This window comes from Salarias fasciatus, chromosome 16, assembly GCF_902148845.1.
Source record: "Salarias fasciatus chromosome 16, fSalaFa1.1, whole genome shotgun sequence".
Lineage (NCBI taxonomy): Eukaryota > Metazoa > Chordata > Actinopteri > Blenniiformes > Blenniidae > Salarias > Salarias fasciatus.
This window is the reverse complement of record NC_043760.1, coordinates 10948204-10973054: the sequence shown is the minus strand read 5'-3', so window position 1 is coordinate 10973054 and position 24851 is coordinate 10948204. Positions and strand designations below refer to the sequence as shown.

At 42.9% G+C, this 24851-nt stretch overlaps 2 protein-coding genes and 1 long non-coding RNA gene across 3 annotated transcripts; all 3 read left to right on the top strand.

Moving 5' to 3' along the window:
- Nucleotides 1-397: 397 nt before the first annotated feature.
- lss (lanosterol synthase (2,3-oxidosqualene-lanosterol cyclase)) lies at nt 398-12620 on the top strand. The gene is made up of 22 exons (XM_030112814.1): nt 398-458; nt 1696-1864; nt 2549-2687; nt 2789-2897; nt 3085-3206; nt 3669-3765; nt 4869-5004; nt 6159-6267; nt 6588-6706; nt 6833-6930; nt 7103-7130; nt 7625-7681; nt 8333-8404; nt 8483-8533; nt 8610-8759; nt 9959-10055; nt 10464-10569; nt 10653-10718; nt 10795-10875; nt 10988-11158; nt 11424-11502; nt 11893-12620. The coding sequence occupies exons 1-22, from the start codon at nt 445-447 to the stop codon at nt 12028-12030; spliced, it is 2208 nt and encodes a 735-aa protein (XP_029968674.1). The 5' UTR covers nt 398-444; the 3' UTR covers nt 12031-12620.
- Nucleotides 12621-15301: 2681 nt separating this feature from the next.
- LOC115403299 (uncharacterized) lies at nt 15302-16879 on the top strand. Its single transcript, XR_003933199.1, has 4 exons — nt 15302-15382; nt 15541-15607; nt 16322-16518; nt 16602-16879. It is a non-coding gene; the product is annotated as an uncharacterized LOC115403299 (long non-coding RNA).
- Nucleotides 16880-23553: 6674 nt separating this feature from the next.
- On the top strand, nt 23554-24836 carry LOC115403394 (serine-aspartate repeat-containing protein I-like). The gene is made up of 3 exons (XM_030112259.1): nt 23554-23754; nt 23837-24408; nt 24670-24836. Exons 1-3 carry the CDS (start codon nt 23554-23556, stop codon nt 24734-24736), a joined length of 840 nt encoding a protein of 279 aa, XP_029968119.1. The 3' UTR covers nt 24737-24836.
- Nucleotides 24837-24851: the final 15 nt, after the last annotated feature.

The following is a 24851-nucleotide window of genomic DNA, read 5'->3' as shown; positions in this document are numbered from 1 at the left end:
TCTTGAATTTACTCAATGCTCGCTACTAACAGTCTCAAGTCATACTGATTTTAAAAATCAAAATCTTTGGAAAGAAACCCTCTATTTTGTAACTCTGACACTGGTGAGGAGCTTGTATTGCCACATGTGTAGGGTCTTTTGATGGAGCGCTGTGATTGGAGGAACTCGTTAAAGCCCCGCCCTTTCCCCCGCCTCCTCGGTTTGTGATTGGACAGTGCGGACTCTGGTCATGTCTCTCCATGTACCGAGCGCCTCGGACGGCACCGCTACGTCTTCTGGGAAATGTAGTCCCAGTGACGGCTGACCAAACGCCGCGCTTCGCTCACAAAGACTACATTTCCCGTGTGAAGAGAAACAGAGGCGGAACTCTGAGAACACCTGAACATTCATTCACGAATCTCAAAAGTGTTTTTTTTAACTCTCTAACTTCACCCAACAGCAGCGATGACTGAGGGGACGTAAGTACAATTCCTTAAAAAAAACTCGTGATTGAGCTCAGGTCGATGTCCTGCTGAGTTATTCTTCTAAAATATTGATATAGCTGTTTTCATTAGGCTTCTGTTCAAAGCTGGGAACCAGACATGTTCTCTTCATTACTTTTTGTTTGACTTTACTCTTATAATAATCATTATTTTATTGGACTTTATGTCTAATAAAATCGAGACTTCGATGCATGTTTTTCCTTTCCAACTTTAATAGCAAATCTCTGAATATAGAGTCATATATGAACTGTTGACAAATATGCAGTACTATTTATCATAAAAAAAATCTTGTATTCATTGGAACATACTTTGAATGCAGGTAATATAAAAAGAAATTGTAAACCCCTTGCAAGAATTTCCCCCAGGATTTAATAAATGATTCTATTCTTGGAACTTCAACAGTCTGTTTAAACACTGAGGTGCAAAATAATAAAACATTGCAGTAATCTAAAATCTTGTTACTGATGAACTCTAATTCACTTTAAAAAAATCTTTGCTTTACATGAGTTTTGTTTACATTATTTTCAAAGTTAAATATATTTAACGTGTTAATTTATATTGATAACACCTGTATTTAGATCAAATTATTTCATACACACATTTTTTTTTACCCATTCAATGTCATCTTCATGTTTTCTTTCTTATTAACTTCTACTTATGACGTTTTCAACACTCTCGAGTCTTCAGAAGCAAAACAAAGGGTCTGTTTTGTAATTTCAGTTGTTTTAATGTTCACTCGGCTTTTGGGTGAAATTCTTGGAAAACAAACGTTCATGCTCCAGATGAGATTATTTCATGAATGTAAGACATTTATGTAGGATGCAGTGGGGAGTTCCTCATCTCAAACACTGACTGACTGACTGAATCAAAAGACGACAACAACAGTGGAGAGTAAAATTCAGAGTATATTACTGCCCACTTGTCCTTATGTCCACGGGTTAATTTTTTATTTTTAAAATGAAGTTAATTGTCTCAATCAGGGGTCTGTGGTTCTGCAGCTTGTGCAGGTTGTGCAGCTTATTTGTGCAGTATTACATAACAAAATCCATGTCAGCCCCAGTTATTGCTGCGCAGCAGACAATCTTTCTAAGGAACTCCCTTATTAGGGCTTTCAGTGATACATGCAATACATTAAATATTTGTCAACTAAAACAGAGTCAGGTGAAACTCAGCGGTACAGTGGTTTGTAAGCTTTGTGAGCTTTGTGTTTCAGGCAGCTGCGGAGGCGAGGCGGGCCGTACAGGACGGAGCCCGTCACAGACATGAGCCGATGGAGGCTGACCAACGTGGAGGGCCGGCAGACCTGGAGATACCTGGAAGATCGGGAGTCTGCAGACAGAGAGCAGACCATGCTGGAAGCCCACGCACTGGGCCTGGACACGGTGCGGCTTCAGACACTTTCTGTCTTCATCCTTCATCCTGGGATTCAAATGGCAATAGTTAATTTTTGAGTTTCAGGCAGTACTTGAATTTAAATTTACTTTCAGAAAAACAAAAAGACACTAAATACTTGGGCTCAGACCCACAGTTATATTGTCCATTCTTTTTAAGTGCTGGGACTAAAGTTTGAAAGTAGCATCACTGTAGTGACTCCTGCAGATGCACCATTAACTGATTCCTTCCATAAAACTGAAAACACTGTTAGAATTATTGAAGCTCTTCTAGCTCCATCATTTTGTCAACATGAAACATTTTTTGAGCTGCTGTCTCTCTTTCTCTTCCTGTTCAGATAGCTTTAGTGTTGGCCCAATCTGTTCTCTTAATAGTTATTATTACACCAAACTGTTGTTTACTATGAAAGGACGTTCCCATTGATCCTGAACAAAGAAGGTGTTCAACTGTGTGTAACATTAGCCAGAGTTTGTATCCACAGTAGCTATGATTAGCATTAGCTGCATTGTTGGTTTATCTCAGCTGTTTTGTTATAACTTATTCTCAGTACTTCATAAATCAAAAACCTCCTAACCCTACTCAATAATGGAACTTAAGCTGATCTTAATGAAATGCTACACTAATGCAGCTGTGTGCACAGAAATAACACAGTTTCTCAATAAACCTTCCCACAGAGCACGTTTGTGAGCGACTCGCCGGCTGCCCTCACCGCCGTGGACGCCGCCATGAAGGGAATGCTCTTCTACAGTCACCTCCAAGCCGAGGACGGACACTGGGCAGGAGACTATGGAGGACCTCTCTTCCTGCTCCCAGGTTAGCCTTCCTCGTGACCTCCTGCTGGGACTGCTACTGTTTGATAAGCAAACAGTGGGTTTACGTCACGAGCTGCGTCTTTCTGTGCCGTTGCCTCCCAGGTCTCCTGATCACGTGCCACGTGGCTAAAATCCCTCTGGCCGAGGCCTGGAAGAAAGAGATGGTGCGATACCTGCGCTCTGTTCAGCTGCCTGATGGAGGCTGGGGTCTGTAAGTCAACAGAGACCGGTTTCAGCTCGTAGTTCAGGGAGTCTAAGGTTCTGTTTGAATCCCTCTGCTATGCAGAAACATCAGGTTAAACATGGCTCATGACTGCAGTGTGGGTGTGTGTGTGTGTGTGTGTGTGTGTGTGTGTGTGTGTGTGTGTGTGTGTGTGTGTGTGTTGATGCTTCTTCAGGCACATCGAAGATAAATCCACCGTCTTTGGCACGGCACTGAGTTACACCTCACTGAGGATTCTGGGAGTGGATCCTGAAGATCCAGATATGGTCCGTGCCAGGAACAACCTGCACAGCAAAGGTCGGAGTAAAACGCAACATCATTGTGGAATAATGAATGCTTTGTCTCATAGTGGTGCTGAGAGAGGCTGAAGGTACAGGGCTCATCAACCTTTTAGAAATAACAGTTAATTCAGGGCTCTCTCACTACAAATGTCCCAAATTATAGGAGTTTCCTATCATGCTGTGTACTGATCCCTGAACTCTGCTTTTAAAACAGTAAGGAGTGAGATCTTCGCTAAAACAAGAAAAATTTGCTCCTAGTAACTAAAAATGGCCAGTCTCAAACATTTCAGGCAGTTTTTACATCTTCATTGAAATATATATTTAGATTCCAGGATGTGACTCTCAGTTAAATGAAGTTTAGACATCTCTATCGTTATAAAAATCTCAGATTTTAACAATATTTAACAAGTTGTTATCATGTGTTTTAGTAAAAAGACAACACATGACATGTCCCCCTGTTGTTTCCCCCCCGGTGCAGGTGGGGCCGTCGGGATCCCCTCCTGGGGTAAATTCTGGTTGGCCATCCTAAACGTGTACAGCTGGGAGGGAATGAACACACTGCTGCCAGAGATGTGGTGAGTTCGAGTTGCTCAGCAGATATGAAGGTCTCAGTCTAATCCTTTTAATCACTATCAACAAACACAGATCTTACTCTCCAGTCCAGGCTGAGCGATCGTAATGTGTTCAGTGAAATGTGTCCAGACTAATATGAGTATAAAGACAGAACGCTCAGCTCAAATGTGCAAGCAGACGCAATAAAAGCATATAGACTCAAAATGTACACGAAGCCATGCAATCAGGAGGCTCTATGTGTGTGCATTTTTAGCAAATGTTCCCCTTTGTAAACGTCTCTTTATTTTTGCATTGAAAGACTAACGCTCTTTTATTTATCACACTCATAAATAAGCGGTTGACATCACGGTGTCTTAGTTTTCACACTGACGTCATTAAAAACCCAGAGAAGAAGAGATCCAGGCAATTGTGATTGGCTGAGGGAACAACCAGAAGTTAGAGTTTTTTACGTAATAGATGGTCATTAAGAGCAACGTTTGCCTCCAGATTGTCATGGGTTCAGTGTTTCTGCTGTTTCTGTGTGAACAGACATCGTTTCCAAAGCATTGCTGTGCAAATGCAGGACTTTTCTTAAATGAAAATGCAAAAACAATGCGATTTCACTTGAAATGTTGTCACGTAAACCAACATTTTTCACACTAAAATATGTCAAATAATGATATTTTCCTGGAGTTATTATGGTTAATTTATTGCACATTATAAAGACAACCTGCACTTAACTACTAGATTTAAAACCTTCTGTAAAGGAGACAATTGCCCGAAGAGAGCTTAAAGAGTTTAGTGGATTTTAGAGAAAAAACAATTCAGATCTGGACGTCATAACTCCTGGAGGCCATGTGTGAGTCTTTAGATCTGCATGACCGACCCTCAGGGTGTCGCTGAGAAATCCTGAAGCAGATGCGAGTTACTGTCTAAGATGAATGCAGGATAAAACACAATCAAAGCAACAGAAACCTTGATTTCTATTCTTTCTTTTATAAGTAACAAAGATTTTTAGGACTTTCTCCAGTCGTCTTATCTCAGCCTCTGAACGTGCAAGACACCCTGTTAAACTCTTTTCGAAGCCTTGATTTCTGACAAGCCAGCGTTTCTGTGTTTGTTCCAGGCTGTTTCCCTCCTGGATGCCGGCCCACCCCTCCACCCTGTGGTGCCACTGCCGCCAGGTCTACCTGCCCATGAGCTACTGCTACGCCGTCAGGCTGGCGGCAGCGGAAGACCCTCTGGTCCTCAGCCTCAGACAGGTGCCGCAACCCGCCCCCTCCACACGGGGGCGCCGTGCTGCTCACTGCAGTCACTGCCCCTCACAGAGCCGCGGGCACGATTTCAGTCATTTGTTTGGCAAAACTGCAAGTGCTGGTTTATTTCATTTCAGTTTTTTTTATTTATTTCACATCACTGTTATGGGTGCAGAGACATTTTAAATGTTCCACGACTCTCTCTACTGTCCTGTATGTTTACATTAGTGTAGGCGTCGATGTTGTGACAGCTGTGAAATATTCATCTTCCACTGTGAGTCCTCTGTCTTCACGCTTCATTCATCACTGGCAGCTCTTTTGTTCGTCTCTCTTGTTTTTGTACATCAGTGTCACAACATCCAGAGATCGTCCAATACGCTGAGGAACAGAAACCTGTTCCTCTCAGACAGCAGAGACTACACAATGCATAGTACTGTGTAATATCTGAAAAGCCTCAGCAGCTTCATATTATGAAAAACAAGCTGTTTGACTAGAGTGTTTAGCAACCTCAGCAATCCAACGATTTCAGAATATCAAAAAAATCAGGAACTAATAGCCCAACACAGAGGGAGTTTAATTAAATATGAAGATGCACTATTTTAACACACCAGAATCTAATAATGCCTCTAATTAGTTTGGGGAATTGTGGGTAAGTAGGTGACTTTACCCCTGTATTCTGGGATTGCCCAGAAATAGAGGATTTTTGCAGAAACGTGCAGAAGGAAAGAGGGAAAACTGTGTGAACTGATGTTACTTTAACCTTGCTGTGTTTATTTTGGGGTCCGATAAACAGAGACTGTAGAAACTGTAGATACTTAATGAGAGTCCTGCTTTAGTTCAAAAGTAATAACTTCCTCTTCACCTGACATCTTCATCCAGTCTGATTTGATCCCATCCAGGAGCTTCACTGTGATTTGAGACGTCACGAGTAACAAAATTCCGTTTTGTTTGAGATCAGTAGAAACATTTTAGCTTCAATGAAATTCCAAGACTTATTGACATCTTAGCCGCCTAATCAGCACACATGAGAGCATTCTGAAATCATTTTGAACACAGTGATTCTCTTTCCTCTGAGATCGGCTGAAGACATTTTGCTTTTGAGGCATTTTTGACCCACGTGGTTTTTTTTTTTTTTTTTTTTTGCTTGTTTTTCTGTCCAGGAGCTTTATGTCCAGGACTATGGAACCATCAACTGGCCCGCTCAGAGGAACAACGTGGCGCCGTGTGACCTGTACACGCCTCACAGCACCCTGCTGTCCCTCGCATACAGTAAGTGTTCTCTCTGCAGTGACAGGGAGGTATGAAGCAGGTGTCTCCTAATGACTGCTCATCTTTGTGTGCCCGGCGCGTTTCTCACAGTCGGCCCTAAAAATAACAATACTCAAGAATTTATGAGGTTGCACAAAAGCACTGCTCTCAAAAACAAGCACGGGACCCTGAGTGGAAAAAGGAGTGGGCGTCTTCGTGACTGGAGGCTGTTGGAGACAAAGTTTTTTATCAGGGGAATCCCCCCCTTACACACACACACACACACACACACACACACACACACGCTTTAACCTTGTGACTCGGTTCCTGTTGCCCCACAGTGGTGCTGAATGTGTACGAAGCCCACCACAGCGCCGCGCTGAGAGGAAGGGCCGTCAAAGAGCTGTACGAACACATCGAGGCCGACGACCGCTTCACCAAGTGTATCAGCATCGGCCCGGTAATGAACACACACACACACACACACACACCTCAAAGAAAACAGCTGGACAGAAGATATTGACGGAAATAAACTTAGAAGACGACTTTGAAGGTGTAAACGTCCAGGATGTGTGATTCTCCTCAGATCTCCAAGACCATAAACATGCTGGTCCGCTGGTATGTGGAGGGTCCGACCTCTCCGGCCTTTCAGGAACACGTGTCCAGGATCCCAGACTACCTGTGGTCAGTCAGCCCGTCTGTGAAAACCGTCATGAACTGAATATATCAAGTCTCCACTCTCTGATTCCAAATAAAGCCTTCAAAAAGTCTAATTTAACCACAAATAATTCATCACTTTAATGTCTACAAGACGGTGTGCGTTTATCAAACTAACAGAAGCTGTTTTCTGCTGCAGGTTGGGTTTGGATGGCATGAAAATGCAGGTGAGAGCTTGTTTTAAAAGCTCATAAACCTGAGCTGTTAATGAGCTTACAGTGGAAACACTGTTTAAATGTGACTCAGCCTGAACTTTTGACTTTCAGAAGATTTATTTTGGCTGTGTAAAGCTGGAATAAATCTGTGCTCCGAGTCCGTTACACAACTTCTGCTCTCAACCACCCAACACTGAATGATCACAAAAACGGAGTAGGTTATTGCTCATCTACTTGTACGTGTCCAGGAGAGATATTTCCTACAGTCGTGGTGCCCATGAGCAGCAGCAGCATTTCAGAAAAGTTGCATGCATCTTTACACAAAGACAGAGTTGGAGTGTTTTTCAAAAGTTGCACCGGTACTGGAACAACTGGGAAAATGTGACTTATACTCCATGCTTGATTTATTCGAAAGCAGGTGTTTGAATTGTCTTTCTAAGGATGGTTTTGAGCGTCATCCTGTGGTATGAAAGGTTGAATAAAGCTCAGCTGTTTCTGTCTCTCAGGGGACAAATGGATCTCAGCTCTGGGACACCTGCTTCGCTGTGCAGGCTTTTCTCGAGGTAATTCACCAAGTTCTTCTCGTCACTACAGTTTTTCCAATCAAGGCAAAAAACCTCGTCTTACTCAGGATAACGAGTGACTGGAAATCTGACAAGATTGCAGTGCACTCCTAAATAATGACTATTTTGTAATGAATCGTGTCATAGTTTGTAAAGTTTCTCTCTCTCTGCCCATTGTTAGCAATATTGTTCAATCAATCCCTTAGAATTACTATTGATCGGAACTCCTGTTAACTGAAGACAAAAAGCCCCATTAATTCCGAACTGTCTATTTTCTGCCGTTTGACCCCGTATTTAGTTTATATTTATACAGCCACAGATCACAGAATTTCTTCCTATAAATGACTAATAATGGTAAATTTGGTGATAATGGTGTTAAATCTAGATTTTCTTCTATTTTCCCTGCACTCCTGCTTGATTTATTTCTTTTGAGGTGAGATACACAGCTTTAGCAGCCCTACAGCGAGCCCTGAGGGATCCCACGTTGCACTCTGGCCTCCTAAGACCAATAAAACTCCAGAGCAATGTGAAATATTGAAATACTGAGGCTGTGCTTGCCACTCTCTAGTCTGATGACACCAAAACAGAATAACTCAGTGTCGCCGAAACCAAACTCAGACTGCAGTAGATGGATCTGAATGACTGTTGCAGGCAGGAGCGCAGGACGACCCCCGACTGGCCCAGTGTCTCCATGAAGCCCATCAGTTTCTCAACATCACTCAGGTACAGAGAGTCTGCTCCTCTTCGCTCTGCAGAGGGAAGCAGTACAGCTTCATAACCCGACACGTTTCTGTCTGACAGATACCTGAAAACCCCCCCGAATACCAGAAATACTACAGACAGATGAACAAGGTACAGCTGCAGCCAGCCGCGGTTTGTCCCAGGCTTTTGACAGAGTTCTGAACGTGTGAATGTTACGTTTGTGTAGGGAGGTTTCCCCTTCAGCACCCGCGACTGCGGCTGGATTGTGGCCGACTGCACTGCAGAGGGCCTGAAGTCCGTGATGCTGCTGCAGGAGCTCTGCCCCTCCATCACGCAGCCGGTCTGCCCCGAGCGCCTGTACGACGCCGTCAACGTGGTGAGTCTCCAGAGGAAAGAGCAGAGCTCACTGTCAACAATTAAAGGACAGATTTTGTGTGCAAATCTACACAATCAAGAACTACAAACAAAGACACTTGCAAAGAAACTCGTTTAGAAAGTTATTTAAAGTATTTGTTGCTTTAAATCAGAGGAGTCTGCTCTAATATCGCCTCATGAAGCTCTGCAAAAAACCTGATAGCGATCCAATAAAACCAATCAAGTGTGTAAGAACAGTTAAATCATAAAGTAGGTTTACGCCTATTGCAGATTTTCACTGCTTCAGCGAACTCAGCCGGATCAAGCTGAAGTCAAGTTCATACAGACGGACACACGCAGTCAGTGCGATGCAGTCAGGCAGCATTCCTGATGGGTTTTAATGTCTTTTCTCAAAGTGTCAGTCTCAGTTTTTTTAACATAACCTGTTAACTGAGTCACAATGAGGCATTTAGTAGACAAAATCTACCAACATTTTACCTGGAACAGCGGTTCTGATCTGTTTGCTTTCTTTCTGCTTTAATTCTGTTGTACTGTGACGTTCAGGATATCATTCTTATTCCTGCATATTGATTGACATTGTCCCATCAGTTCAGTAATAAATAATCTTTTTTTTTATGAAATCTTTATGAAACCTGGATGTCCTTTAGTAGCATGTCTTTAATGCATAATTTATCTGGTTTTAAATCACATGACATACTGGATGTGATATGTTTCCGATGTAAAAGAGGCAGATAAAATAAGATTATTCCTCCACTGTCATTCAAAATTATACTTTAGCAGTTGTTAAAATTCTATTGTTTGCAGACAACTGAATTAATGAATGATGTTCTGGTTCATTTGGATAGGATAAGTTGGATAAGTATGACTTTCGTATTGCACAAGAAGTTTTGTGGCCTCGGTCGTTTCCTGACTTGTTTCTATTGCTCATGATCACATGTCAGATGTTCTTATGCCAGGAAAGATGGCAAAGATAAGAAAACATCAGTGAATAAATAAAAGTACAAACAAAATAAGTGAAGAAAAAAATAGGCCAGATGAGAGGAAAGTTGTCAGCTGGGTAAAATAACCACCACAAGCTTCATAAAAATGTGAAATGGCTCATTATTCAGATTGTCACGTGAATCCTGCTGCAATATTTTACTACATTGTAACATGAAGATGCTTTTGTTCAGTTTTTCTCGTGGCTGACTCTGTCCGCAGCTGCTGAGCATGAGAAACTCAGACGGAGGCTTCGCCACGTACGAAACAAAGAGAGGAGGGAAACTCCTGGAGCTGCTCAACCCCTCCGAGGTGTTCGGTGAGGCTTCGAGCATTCCTTTATTCTTCTGGTATGAAAGAAAGCGGCGAACGGGGAGATTTAATCAGCAGGCGAGACGCAGAAGGCCCAGCGCTGACGGACGGTTCACACAGCGATGCTGCGTCTGCGTGACTCAGCCTCCAAACATGCAGAAATGGTGAAAGATAGTAACTGCAAAACAAATGTAAACACGGCGTTCGGAGCTCTTTTCCATTGCGTTTTGGATATGTGGCAATACTGTTGACCTTTTAAAGCTGGAGGAGTGAAAATGTGACGCTGTCCGGTTTCACTGAGGGGGAAAAGAGGATGTGTTGAAATCTGTCTATAATAATCTCTATTGGTTTCTTCGCTTGGTTTCTTCCTGCTTTTTTTTTTTCTGTTTTTTGTCTTTCACACAACCACGGACAGGTGATATCATGATAGATTACACCTATGTGGAGTGCACGTCGGCGGTAATGCAGGCCCTGAGGCACTTCCAGAAGGTTTATCCTCATCACCGTGCCGAGGAGATCAGGTGAGCCGCTCCGGCGTCCAGAAATCCACGTGAAGTTTCTCAGATGCTGCGTTGACGCTAAAGCTAGGGCTGACTTTCTCCAGCTCCACCCTGAGAGACGGCCTGGAGTACTGCCGGAGGGTGCAGAGGCCCGACGGCTCCTGGGAAGGGTGAGCTCACCGCCCCTGACGACAGGCGCTCGCTCGCGGAGCGGGTCGTGCTCAGTCTCGCTCTGCCCGTTCGCAGGTCGTGGGGAGTTTGCTTCACGTACGGCGTCTGGTTCGGCCTGGAGGCCTTCGCCTGCATGGGCCACGTCTACAGGGAGGAGTACGAGACCCCCGAGCGCCCGACTCGCCACTGACGTTTCACACAATGTCCTCAGCGGGCCGAACGCCGTGCCCACGTTCTGAATTCCGCCTGCGCATTCTTTCACGAGCAGGGAGGCGTGCGAGGAGGTGCGGGCCGCCTGCGACTTCCTGTTGGACCGGCAGATGTCGGACGGCGGTTGGGGGGAGGACTTTGAGTCCTGCGAGCAGCGACGTTACGTCCAGAGCGCCGCCGCCCAGATCCACAACACCTGCTGGGCTCTGCTCGCGCTCATGGCCGTCAGGTAGAGCATCGGGGCCGGAGGAAAGCAGAGCGCCTCCACTGTGCAGGGAACATTTCCATTTATTACCTTTAGAGACAGCAGCTCTCCGAGAGCAACAAGCCCAGTGAAAGTCTACCAGCTATACCATAATAATGGCCTCTTGAAGCAGCGCTGCCACAACTCATGACACCGTTTTAATCTGTGTTTCAAAAAACAAATTGAATACAAATTTATTAGAAAAATCATTCCCAGTGAATTTGTATTTCCTGTGTGTGTGTGTTAACAGGCATCCCGACACACACGCCATCGAGAGAGGAATCCAGCTGCTCATTGACAAGCAGCTGCCAAACGGAGACTGGCCACAGGTGACTTCAAGCTCTCCACCGCTTCTTGTTTTTTCTAGTTTAAAGCACATCGGAGCTTGTGTTTGGATGTGTGTGTCACAAAGTTAATCTCAAGTCTTATGTGCTTTAAAATCCGACTCGGCGCGAGAGGAAGGTTACACACTCAGTTTACTTGAACATAAGTAGAGTTGATGAGGTGAGATTAAAGTTAAATCATGGAAAAGAATATTCTTGTGCCTCTGCCTATAATAACAAAGCAAGATGATCACAGCTGGGACTGACGAGGCTGAATCTGCTCGGGAAGGAATGTCTGACTGTAGATTACTGTGTGAGCAGGTTTTTAATCCACAGCTTGTTTTCTGTGAGTTTCATGAAAAGTTTCTCTCTCTCTGTTTTGCTCTGTTTTCCCAGGAGAACATTGCAGGCGTGTTCAACAAGAGCTGTGCGATCAGCTACACCTCCTACAGAAACGTCTTCCCGGTGTGGACCCTGGGCCGCTTCTCCAGGCTTTATCCCGGCAGTCCGCTGACGGGGAAGCTCAAACTGTGAAGACGGCCCGGACTGCTGAACCGGTGCACCGCAGACACATCATCACTTCAGAGAGATGCATTTTTCAGAGTTGGGCCCATCAGATAAATTAAAGCTTCTCATGCTTGGAATGACTCTCAGTGTTTACATTCCAGCAGCGCTGCTCTCTGCCGTCCCTGTGATGATCAGATACTCAACTTCGTCTCATTGTGAAGTGAAAAACCACACCGCGGTCCTATGTTTCCACATCACTGAATGCATTTTATATTGTAATTCTACTCTGAATGAGCTCTTTGGTTATCAGGCTCCAGTCCCGGCCGCCACACCACCCTGCCTGTCATAATCACATTAAGCTGAAATGTTTGTAGCTCTTCGTATGGATCCATGAAGCTGCAGGTCGGGTTGAGTTCACACTTCTGCATTCATGGGGAATATCGCTGAGTCGACAGTTGCCGGGAAGCTGCAGAAGCTGAGAGGTGGGGGCGACTGGAAGGACAAAGTGTTAGAAGCAGGCTGGAGGAACTGCAGCCTGAAGATCACCCTCAAGTTCAAAAACTGGAGGAGACTCACCGAGTATGAACTGTTGAAGAGAAAGATGAATCAGATCAACATTCTCAGTAAAAAAATGGAAGGATTTTCTTGATGTGCATCTTTCGGTAATTTTTCAAAACTTGATTCTTGAAAGGAAACTTTTTTTTACTTAAACAGACTCAAACCCTGAGAACCAACGCCACCTGGGATGTGCCTTCATTCTGTACTTATCTTCAAAACAGGTTTTGCTCCTTGGAGTCCAAACAATGTTTGAACGATAAACATTGTTCCTGATGACAGTGTAACTGCTCGCTTTTAATTTTTAGTGCAATAAACAAGGTTCTTCCAGAAGAATTCTTTCCAAATTCCTGCACCTGTAGTTGTGTGGTGTGTTTCCACATATTCTACTAACCTTGTATCCTTATTTTTTAAATTTCTTACCTGACCTAACGGTCAAAACAAGCATGATCAGTGGATTATTAAAGATGTACAGAAAGTCTAATATTTCCAGTGTAACCTTTGTACACTATGAGAAGGCTGGCAGAGCAGTCAGATTTTCCACCAACGCCCTGCAGCACGCCACTGTACCTGTGCTTCTTTGTTGTTCTGGGCTGCGATCCAGGAGTCGATCAAGAATCACTGCATACTCCACGCTCATAAAATGTACAAAGTGTGCATATATGCACTGAAACAGGGTGTCACCTCTACACACACACACAAGCTCTCAGGCTTGTCAGAGTTGCACTGTAAATAATATTTTATCAGAGTATGTTAGCTGTGCTCTCTGCTGTCAATCGAAGGTGTGCCACGCTAACAAAGCGCCATTATTCTGCTCTTTGACCTGCTCTGTTGATACCATCGGCTGGGTTTCTGAATGGAGGCTGATGTTTTCAAAATGTTTGAGATTTAAATGTGTGGGGGAGCGAGTGAGTGTGTATAACTCTTGGGAGTATTCTCTCTCTGAGTCAGTGCAGTGATATAAATGATATAATATCAACAACCTGCACTTTGTACTGCCTCCTTGTGCAGAATGTGCAGACCGGTGAGCTGCTGATAAGGGAAATGGTTTTAATTCACTTCCTTCACTCAACATATGAAGTGTACAAGACTTTCACTGTGTTTACCTCCTGAAGAGGCGTAGCCACCCTGCACACTGCAGACAATAACACAGTAAATGAATAACTCTTACACAGGTTATCCCAGGTGATGCATGATTGATGGAGTGAATTTGGATCAAGTCAGTTGTTGCTGCATGATTAGAATCTGAAAATCTGATTCAAATTTTGCAAATTAAGACATAATCTCCTGAGATTTCACTTTATCAGACAGTTTTCCTGCTGCAGCTGGAATAATGAAGAAATAGATTTAGCGGTGTGTGTGTTTGGTGCATTTTTGGTACTTCAGTGGTGGGATGCTTTCACGTAATTACCCTCATTCACCCATTCACACATTAATTCACAAATAGTAACTGCCATGCAAGATGTTGGCAAGCAGCTGTGCAACAGGGTGAGAAGACTGATGTACAGCGATACACACTGCATGTGTTATTATAGTCTGTTAGTGGAAATCCTAACTGTGGTGCCTGTGAAATCAGTGGCCCCACCCTGGTAGAATACTGCAGATAGATGTGGATCATTCACACATTTTTGGAAAGATAAATATATATATATATGTTCATGGAGGAAATCTTACAGAATTAGGGCAAACATTTTGTCCCACACACACAATTTTTGTTAACACACCAATAGTTTTTAGGTTTTCCAAACGGTCTCCCTGAAAGACAAGCAAGAAAGCATTCATGAGAAATTAGGGAAATACCACCAATGAAGAACCAGTGGATAAAAATCCAGGGAAAACAAACACACATACTCAAATATCAAGAAGCACAACTAGGAAACAAGTGGAGGAAATTCTATACAAGAGAATGTGTGCATGAATGGATGAATGTGACAATGTGAAGTAATCTGATGCTGAAAAACATACATCATACTATGCATCAAAAGGTTTCATTAAAATAGACTGTACATTGAAAATGTTGCCGTTTTTGATAGTAATTGTTTGGTTTTGTGAAAATCTAGACATTTTCATCATATCTCAACAAAGAAAATCTTCTATATTTAAAGGTTATTACGGCAGCATTTTACCAGACCGGCTGAGCTGTATGTTGAACTGAACTAAAATATGTTAGACGCAACTCTAACGTTTTAAAATCTCTTCCTGAGATAATGCTTGAATTTTTCAGAATCTAAATAAACTACATCTGGACTTGGGTGATGATTTGTGACATAAGACGGCTTTCCAAAGAATCAGGTGAAGAGTTATTGCTGACGGATTTCTAAAAATATTAACCGAAGGTCAAAGAAAGTCTATACAATGACTTACGTCAAGAGATATGCATCCTTCAAGATTCAAATCTCAACAACAGAAACATGAGGCTTTACACGTAAAAAAGAAAAGGTCCAGAGCCAAAACAATTACTTCTTTGGTGTCAGGAGGAGAAAATACCGGTTTTGTTCAACGATAGCATTGCTCTCGCTGGTTATGAAGCAACGGCATCAACAAACAGGCTCAGTAAACAGTTTGTTCTGAAAAATAAAGAGCAGAAAGTGATCATTCAACCTGTGGCTGTGTCACGAGGACGCTTCAGAGAGCAGCATGTGGGCCACTCTATTCAGCTCCAATGAGGAATTATCAATGTGTTTGTGACTGCTGTACCAAAACCACCCCCGACACACACCACACGCACACACACACACACACACAGCATCAGGTGGAGGAGTGGCTTTTGGTATAAAAGGCCAGCAGGTGACAGCAGTGTCAGAGGATCCACATCCAGAACACAGTAAGTTCACTGCTCCATCACCTCGGTTGAATTTAAACCTAAACTTCTTTCAAGTGTGGAATGACTGCCATCTGTTACAGCCACTGAAACATTTTTAACATGCCTTGGAGTTGCATATTTGCACCTTGTGAACAGATTGTTTTCCTTTGCATCCACAGGGGGATCGATTGGTGTGGATTCAGCATTTTCAGAAGAGCTCCAGTTTTAAAATGAATCGGTGTCGAGGTAAATAAACAAATTCTATCTTTTATTCCTACGTTGAACTTTACATTTGACTTTAAAAGTCAGTCTATTAACATTTGTAAGTGTATTGGCGATATGAGGGCCTTCCTTCCCTGTGTCCTTTAATACAGTCGATTTGTTTCATGTGGAAAATTACAAATCTGTTGGATTAAATAAATGATCAAACGGCACCAGGGGTCTGCAACCTGTATGTACAAAAAGCAGATTTTCCCACAAGTTATATGTAACCTTTAGGTTGAGGTTATTCATGATGCTTTCGTAATTTAGAACAGTGAACATTTCACTTGTTTTATTGTCTTTTCGAGATGTTTTTAGCATTTTCAATTGTTTCACCTCTTCTTCTTTTCTTGTTGACATTTTTAGCAGCCGGCTTGAGTGTTGTCTAGACACTTTTTTGTCCTTAAAACTCTTTCCATGGCTCACACTATTAAAGAGATGTTAACAGTTCCATCTGTGATAGCCATTTCAGCTTTTCCTAGTTATTTTTTTCAGGCAAGTTTAACTGTTGACTAATTCACTTTTTTTTTTAAACGCCCTTTTTGGCCAGAAGATACAACTCCCTTTGAAAAGTAATCCAGTGTGCAAAATTATTAACTTAAAATAAGACAAAATCGTATTTACTTGACATATCCTCAAAGGTTCATGGAGCTGCTGCAGAGGGGCTGAAGGGTCACATATGTGTGTTTGTCCTTCCAGGAGGAGGACGCGGCGGCCATGGACATGGTGGACATGGTCATGGACAGCGTGGAGGACACGGACATAGAGGGCGTGGGCATTCGCACGGCGGTTGCCATGGAGTTCAGGGTCACTGTCACGGACCCAAGCGGAGGCGCAGGCACAGGCGTGGCCACAAACATCGGAAATGCCACAAGAAGGGGCGGGATGGTCGTGGGGTAAGATCTTCTAACGTGAAACAAGCTTCGGTTGAGGATCTCCATCAGGGGAGACAAACTAACAAACAGAGTGTCTCCTGCAGTCTGACAGCAGCTCCTGCAGCAGCAGCAGCAGCAGCAGCAGCAGCGACTCCGACTAGACGGACATGGAGATCACACCAGACACCCCCCGGAGACCGTCCTCATCAAACCTCACGAAATATCTAGTTTCTTTGACTGCATCCATAAGGACTGCTTTTGAACGCAAAATGTATTTTTTAAAGGTGAACAGCCAGTTTTTGTGAACATGTGAAACATGTCATGATTTCGGGCTGAGAGTTACTTTCTGAGTAATAAAACTCATAATATGAACACAAAAGTGTATCGGTTCTCTCTGTGACTCATTGAGATTGTTTAGAAGCACAAGACATCTTTAAATTTCCTTTTTTGCTTGTGGAATTTCTTTAATCTTCAAGGAAATCCTTATTTGATCTGAGAAGACAACGCTGATACTGCTGTACATTGGCTATATGTAGAGATTGGACTCTTTTTTTTTCAGCATAATTGTTTTGATTTTGTGAAAATATAAACATTTTCATCAGCTGTATTTTACCTGCCTGGTCCATGCAAGATGAAATTGAGCTGTATGCAACAACAATACTCAAATATGTTTGACACCTCTTCCACCACGTAACATGCTTTCAATATGAAACATCAAGTATGTCTTTATATATTATCAACACTTCCCAATCACTAGTGGGGTTCCTCAGGGCGCCATCCTTGGACCTCTTTTATTTAACATCTGCATGCCCCCTCTGACACAGATCACCGAACATTACATCTCCCATCATAACTATGAAGATGACACAAAACTCTATATATGAGTATCACTGAACGACTACAGTTCTTTTTTGGCTCTGAAGAAAAAAGGTTAAAGGTCAGCACTCATTTTTTTTTTTTTTAATTTTATTGTTTCATTGGAAGAGCAAAGAATATATCACTTGTCTTTTGGGCATAAAACCGTGTACAGACTTCCACTGTGGGCACATATATGCTCCTCACTAATCCAGAATTTTGTAAGAAAAACAAAACAACAACACAACAAGTTCAAACTAGTCAAAAGTAAAATCAAAAGTAGAACTATACCAGAGGGTGGGAGGAGAGGGCATACTCCACTTTGTCTCAAATATTAAAGGAAGACAAAGTATGTATGTTTATACAGCCAAGAACAAAAATCAAAATGTATGAGAGCTATTCATATAACCTAAATTGTTCATTCAACAGATAATACAGGCTTAATATAGTTTGTCCACTTTGACCACATCTCAAAAAAACATTCCTTCTGACCTCTTAAAGAAAATGACAGTTTCTCCATAACATAAATTTCCTGTACAATATTGATCCAATCTTTAATACTGGGTGCTTCAGGCTTTAACCATTTCCTAGTAATAGTCTTTTTGCTTTCTGCCAGAAGCATTGACAGTAGCTTTTTATCTATCAAAGTCCAGTTATCCCATGCAATGTCACCTAAATAAAGCACTTCAAATTTACAAGCGATTTTTTCAGTGAAAATGTTTTTCAAATGTTCACACAGCTGTTCAGGTCAGCGCTCATTTTGATTCCATGTCACTAAAGAAAACCAGTCAAAGCAGAATCTGGGTTGTAATGATGGACTCAGACCTCAAATTTAGCAAAAAAAAATCAATTTACTCCCATCTGAAAATATTGCAAGAATTCAAGGATTTCTGATCAAACAAGATTGAGAGAGAATTGTTCATGCATTTCTTTTTCATCGGGCTGAATTGTAAAAAAAATTATTTCAGACAGCTGCAGCTCAGTCAGAATCCTCACCAACACAAAGAGGTCGGAGCACATCACACCTGAGCTGAGCCCAGCGTCAGTCTCTGCATTGGATGCCCGTGTGTCAAAGGATCCACTCAATATCTCACTTCTGATAAAACAGAAGTTATTACATTTGGCCCAAATCAACTGAGAGATAAATTATGCTTGGCCCCGGGCATAGTGTGTTTGTTACCTCCAGAGTAGACTACTGTGATTCCCTGTTATCAGGGGGCCAAAACTGCCTAAAAAGTCTTCAACTGATTCAAAATGCTGCAGCAAGAGTTCTGACAAGAACCAGCAGGAGAGATACGAGTACATCACCCCAATATTAGCTTCTCTTCTCTGGCTTCCTGTTAAATCTAGAATAGAATTTAAATCTTTCTTTCAACCTATAAATCTCTGAACAACCAGGCGCCCAAGCTGCTACAGGTAAAAACTGCTGGAGAACCTACACTGAGCTCCTTCCCTTCTCACCCACCATCTTTCTCTATTACATGTCATTGACCATCGTCTCTCTTCTAGTCCGTGCTCTCTGTTTCTCTCTCTCTTGTAGTCTCTCTGTCCCTGTCTCAACCTACCTCCCTCCAGGATAACCAGCAATAGAATGGAGCTTCCTGCCCCGATCCACATAGTGAATTGAGAAATGCTGGAGAGATTCAGAGAGTCAGTCTGTCTGTCCTCTCCTTTTCTGTCCTTCTGTGCCCTCACTCCAACCGGAACAGCAGAAAGTCTCCACCTCTGAGCCTGGATCTTCCTTTTAAAAGGGAGTTTTTCCTCTCTACAGTTGCTTTTGCTTGCTCACATGGATCTGGTTTTCTTTGTGTAAGTGCCTAGAAATTATTGTGTTGTACTCAGGACTATATAAATAAAGCTGAATTGAATTCCAGTCTATAAGCTTTGAATGGTCCAGGACTTCAAAACATCTCAGAGTTACTGGTAGAATATTAAACATTCACAACTGTGAGGTTCTCAGGAAGAAGTTCCCAGTGTTTCCAGAGTCAGAAGAAACAAAATAAAGCAGATTTTAGTAACTCCCCCTATGATGGAACAAACTTCTGCTGAGACACACACTTATTTAAAACCAGGCCTTAAAAGATTATTAATTGCTGAGGCTTTCCAACAAACAACAGTTCTTTCGTAAAATCCTATTTATGCTTGTCTTCATGCCTTTCGAAACTTGCTTAAAGCACTATGAATTTCCTTATGTCTCAATTGTTCTTTAGAAATGACTTGCCTTGCCTTGCCTTGCAACAGCCATGAGAAAATACATTAAAACATAAATCATAAGGGCTTTAGTTTGTCAGATATATCCAGATGGATTTATTTCATCATTGGTTGATCATGTGATTATATCAATCATCTGCTGTGGTTTGCTGCCCATCCGTGATGACTCACGTTAAAAAAAAAACAAGTGTGTGGGAAGGATTCACTGGCCTGGTGTGGAGGACCGGGCTGATTCCTGCTGAAGGTGTGGCTTCATGTATAAAGAGGGCGAGCTGGCTGATGTGTTTGTGCTTCTGGATCTGCTCTCCAGCACACAGTAAGTAAAGAGGATACATACATACCATTAAATATTTTCAAGATTTTGAAGGTTTGAAGGAAACTTGTAACCTGAATGCAGTCCCATGAGAGCTGGGTACAGCTGGCACAGACTTCTGTGAAGCCTCACAAACCTTTTTCCACTGCTGCCCGCAGTCTTTATTTCCTCCTGATGTAGTATTTAGGTTCCATCAAAGGTATTTTATGCACTGATGTTAAGAGTTGATGTATATTTATTAAGTTCTTTCAGTTTCAGGGTTTGGACTTGAACATTTCAGAAATGTTTGGACAACAAAAGAGTAAGTGGATGATTTGTTTTTGTGCTCTCAACTTCTTCCCTATTTCTTATCCTCTCATTAGTAATCACTCTACACAAAGTTAAAGTGAAAATGATGAGTTTGGTTCTTTTGTTTGACCAGATAACAAGGACCCTCCCGGGTATTGCCCCCCGCCTGGGGCAGGAGGGTACGCTCCATACCCACCTGGCTTCTTCCCACCTCAGCCCTGCCCACCTCCTGCTGCTCCGCCGGCCTGCTATCCTCCAGCTCCACCTTGTGGGGGAGGTGGAGGCCATGGCCATGGAGGGTATGGCTGTGAGTCTGACTATGGGTACGGGTGTGGACATGATCATGGACATGATCATGGACACGGACATGGACATGGACACGGACATGGGCATGAGCACGGGCATGGGCACGGGCATGGGCATGGACATGGTCATGGTCATCATGGACATGGTCATGGACATGGTCATGGTCATGGACACGGTCATGGACACGGACGTGGCCGTGGTCACAGACATGGACATGGACACGGCCATGGACATGGTCACGGGCACAGACACAGACATGGCCACAAGCACAGCCACTGTCACAAGAAAGGAAAGAAATGCCATGGGGTAAGAGTGCAAAGCTTCATTGAAAAACACATAATGAAGCAGCAACATGATCTTTTATGTGTTAATGTGCTCGTAAACATTCTATATTGACCATTCAAAGAAACCGCAGAGGAAAGACATTACTGATTAACCCAAGATAATTAAATAACATTGAAATCTAAGTCCAACTATTGCTCTTTTTTATATATAAATTTTGGGTAACACTTTATTTGAAGCCCCCCTGTATAACACATTTTAAGTACATTTATAAAGTATTATAATGCCATTATAACATGTGTAGCTATAGTTATAAACATTCATAAATGATCACAATGCCAGGACCTAACCCTAACCCTAACCCTATGCTGTATAGAGAGTTATAAAGCATTGTGATAATTTATGAGTGTTTATAACTACCTATAAAGTGTTATACCAGGTGCTTCAAGTAAAGTGTTACCAGATTTTGTCATAATTTAACTCACAAAGAACAATCGGATCAGATGACATTGAACAAGTGAAGAAGACTGAAGACCACAAAAGAATAGCTCATGACAGTAACCTGGGAGAGTCAAACTCAATCGATGTGCAAGTTTCCCCTGCAGTTTTTTCACAGATCCAGTATGGATTTGATGAACATTGCAGTTCAGTTTGAAGTCATTGTGTGATTTCTTCTCAACTTGCTAAAACATGAAGACCCTCAGTAGGACATCGGATGATAAAGTGAACTGGTTTTGATCCCATGTTGCAGCAGAAAGTTTAATTTGAAATGCTCTATAGTAACACCTTGAAGTTCACTTTGGATATTAGAGACCATCAGAAGAACCCTGGTGACTGAGGCTCATTTAGAACCAAATCAAGCAAGTGGAGGTGTAACACTCTATTAGATGAATGTGTCAGTCAATGTTATATTAATGGAACAGTGAACCACTAAAAATCTCTCTCTAAAAATCATTCAAATGTTTGTCTTTTCTCTGCAGTCCTCCAGCAGCTCCTGCAGCAGCGACTCGGATTAAGAAAGAAGACGAAGCTCCCTCCTGTAATCTTTGTTCAGTTCAGTTTCTTCCTCCAGCTTTCAAAACGTTGCATTATTTCCACTTGACACATGTAACCTTTAGATTTTTTTTTAATAGTTGAACACTGTGTTTCTTGAATTAAATAAATGTATAGCGATAAAAATAAACAAATTAAATGGTAAAAATGAAAAAAAAAAAACAACAATACCTGTTCCGGCTTTCTGTTGGCTGCTTTTTTTTCACAATGAATATTTTATGATCCTGAATGGATTTTATTGTGTGAATAGACCGCAGGACTGTTTTTGTGAGTGTTTCTCAAGGACAATCTTGGATCTTCTTGAGGTGTACAAATGTTTTGTCTATTAAAAAGCAATGCTTTTTGTGAACTGAAGGTGTTTATCCTTGATTAATGTCATTTTAAATGGCCTTTTGTCTGACTGTGCAGGTTCTGCAGGGAGTTACTGTAAGTTGGAATAACTGGACTTTGCTTTTATGACTCATTTGATGAATTCAGCAGTTTCAAGGCACATGATCTCCTTCACACACACACTACTGTTCAAACTGAACTGAACTGAAAACTGACACTGTTCCAACCACTGACAATTATCTATTGTCTTTCTCTGCCCGACTCTCTGAGCTGTCAGCATTAAAATGATCCAGAACTGAAAAGCAGCTCTGTTATTATTGCTCGCCACCTCCAGTAAGTGGTGGAGATAAACACATAAATAAAAAACAGCCCTCTGACAGATGTCCCATGTAACATCAGCATCAGTGTCTTTTACCCATTTACACGTCAGCGTTTCAAAGGAAAAGGCATTTTTGATTTTTTGTTTCAGAAAAGTTTCATGTTTACACGAAGAGCCATGAGTTGTCAATGTTTATTTTTTTAATGAAACCCCACACACACTCACACACACACACACACACACACACACACACACACACACACACACACACACACACACACACACACATAGAGAACAATATGCTGTAAACACTACCAGTGGGAGTACACAGCCGAAGCTAGATTGCTATTTATTGCTCTAACTATAAAACTACCGAGTCCCAGGAGAAGATAAACAGGAAGTCATGACACTTTGGAGTCAAACATTGCTGTTACTATCTATCTACTTGTGCATGTCTAGAAGAACTATTTACTACCACTATGATTAAAAAAAAACACAAAAAAAAACACGTGTACAGTGAAAGCTGGAGTGTCAACCTGCAGCAACCCTCATCAAACAGAACAGGTGAATGAATAGACAACATGGGGGATTTCTTGCATTCCGTTTATTTGCTCACGGGGCAGGATGAATGTGGACCTTTGTATTGCCGTGTTTTCACGACAGTGCCACGCCTCACAGCTCCCTGAGCAACACTCAAAACAAGGTGGATCCCATCGTTCATCTGTTTATGGCACAGTAATCCTGCAGTACTGACATCCGTTTGCTTTCAGCTGAGAGTAATTACGGAAAGTGTTGAACTTTTAGTTAGATGCCTGAATTTTATATGCACGGCTGCTGTGTCATGAAGGTTTGTTTGAATACTGCACGTGCACACTGGTCAGCCATCAGTGACTCGGGACTCCACACGCTCTGTGTTCAGTTTGCTCTGAGGCTGTAAACCATTCAAACATCTTCGACTGTTTTTATTGATCCAGCTTATCTCGAGGTGGGGTTCGAGGGGCCGAAGGTTGTGAAAAGCAGGCACTTAAAACAATATCTCAGATCTTGTGCTGTGGGTGTGTGTTTCCATAAAACAGAGAAAATGCCTGTGCTTGTATTAATGATTACAAGCACACACACCCACACGAGGGTCACAGGGGGAGCTGGCGATGAGACGGGAAGGGGATGGTTTCAGGGTGGAGTTGCAGCCGCTGATAAAAAGCAGCGTCAGGTGACGGCCGCACCTGAGCCGACCACGCAGAGACTGAATCTGTTGCTCGGAGGTTCATCTGGTGTTTCGATATGTACGGAAACAACCAAGGTAAGCATGGCCTTTATGATCAATGCTTCTGCGGCCATACAAATATGATTATTATTGAGTTTTTTCTTTGCCATTTCTTTAGGAAATCAGCATCCTGGTTTTCCCAACCAGCAGGGGGGTCACCCAGTGTGTCCACCTGGTGGTGTGCCACCAGCGGTCTGCCCTCCTCAACCAGGGTACGGACCTGGACCTGGACCTGCATTTCCTCCTGGACCCGGATGTCCACCTGGACCTGGGTTACCACCTGGACCCGGGTTTCCTCCTGGACCCGGATGTCCACCTGGACCTGGGTTACCACCTGGACCCGGGTTTCCTCCTGGACCCGGAGGGCCACCTGGACCTGGGTTACCACCTGGACCCGGGTTTCCACCTAGACCTGTATGTCCACCTGGACCTGGGTTTCCACCTGGACCTGGACACATACCGGGACCCGGCCATGGACCTGGACCCGGCTATGGGCCTGGACCTGGTTGCGGACCTGGCCAGGGTCCCTTCCCTGGACAGGACCACGGACACGGACACGGACCCGGACATGGACACGGACACGGACACGGACCCGGACATGGACACGGACACGGACATGAACACAAGCACAAGCACAAGCACAAGAAACACAAGCACAAGCATGACAAGCATGACAAGAAAGGCCACGGGGTAAGAAGCCCGCACTCCCAACACTGTGACGCAAATTGCCTGGTTTTAAATGTCTGACCTGTGGAACAAATAACCATGAATGACACTGCAAATATCAAGAAATCACATTAATATTGTATTTTTCATGAATAACCATCAGCAAAACTTTCCTCCATAAACAAATAGTATCCATCATTTGATTGTTTAAGTTAGAAAATTTAGCCTCCTGTGGCTGATCTGTGCCACACATGAGTTCATCTCCTGTCTTCTTGTTTCTTGCAGTCTTCCAGCAGCTCCAGCAGCGGCAGCGGCAGCGGCAGCAGCAGCAGCAGCGACTCTGACTAGATGAGAAATCTCTCAGTCCCTCAAGAAGCTTTCATCCTCCAGCAGTAACACTGTTTCACAGCTCAAACGCTCTTCACAGAATGACATGTTCATGTCTTTGCATTCAGGACCTTCTGATC

Excerpts from the sequence above, each read along its gene's own strand:
- lss (XM_030112814.1), top strand. Across the intron at positions 1,865-2,548 it reads ACGCACTGGGCCTGGACACG|AGCACGTTTGTGAGCGACTC; the intron begins GTGCGGCTTCAG and ends ACCTTCCCACAG. Across the intron at positions 6,707-6,832 it reads AGTGTATCAGCATCGGCCCG|ATCTCCAAGACCATAAACAT; the intron begins GTAATGAACACA and ends GATTCTCCTCAG.
- LOC115403394 (XM_030112259.1), top strand. The coding sequence starts at position 23,554 with ATGATTACAAGCACACACACCCACACGAGGGTCACAGGGGGAGCTGGC. Across the intron at positions 23,755-23,836 it reads TATGTACGGAAACAACCAAG|GAAATCAGCATCCTGGTTTT; the intron begins GTAAGCATGGCC and ends CCATTTCTTTAG. Across the intron at positions 24,409-24,669 it reads ATGACAAGAAAGGCCACGGG|TCTTCCAGCAGCTCCAGCAG; the intron begins GTAAGAAGCCCG and ends TGTTTCTTGCAG.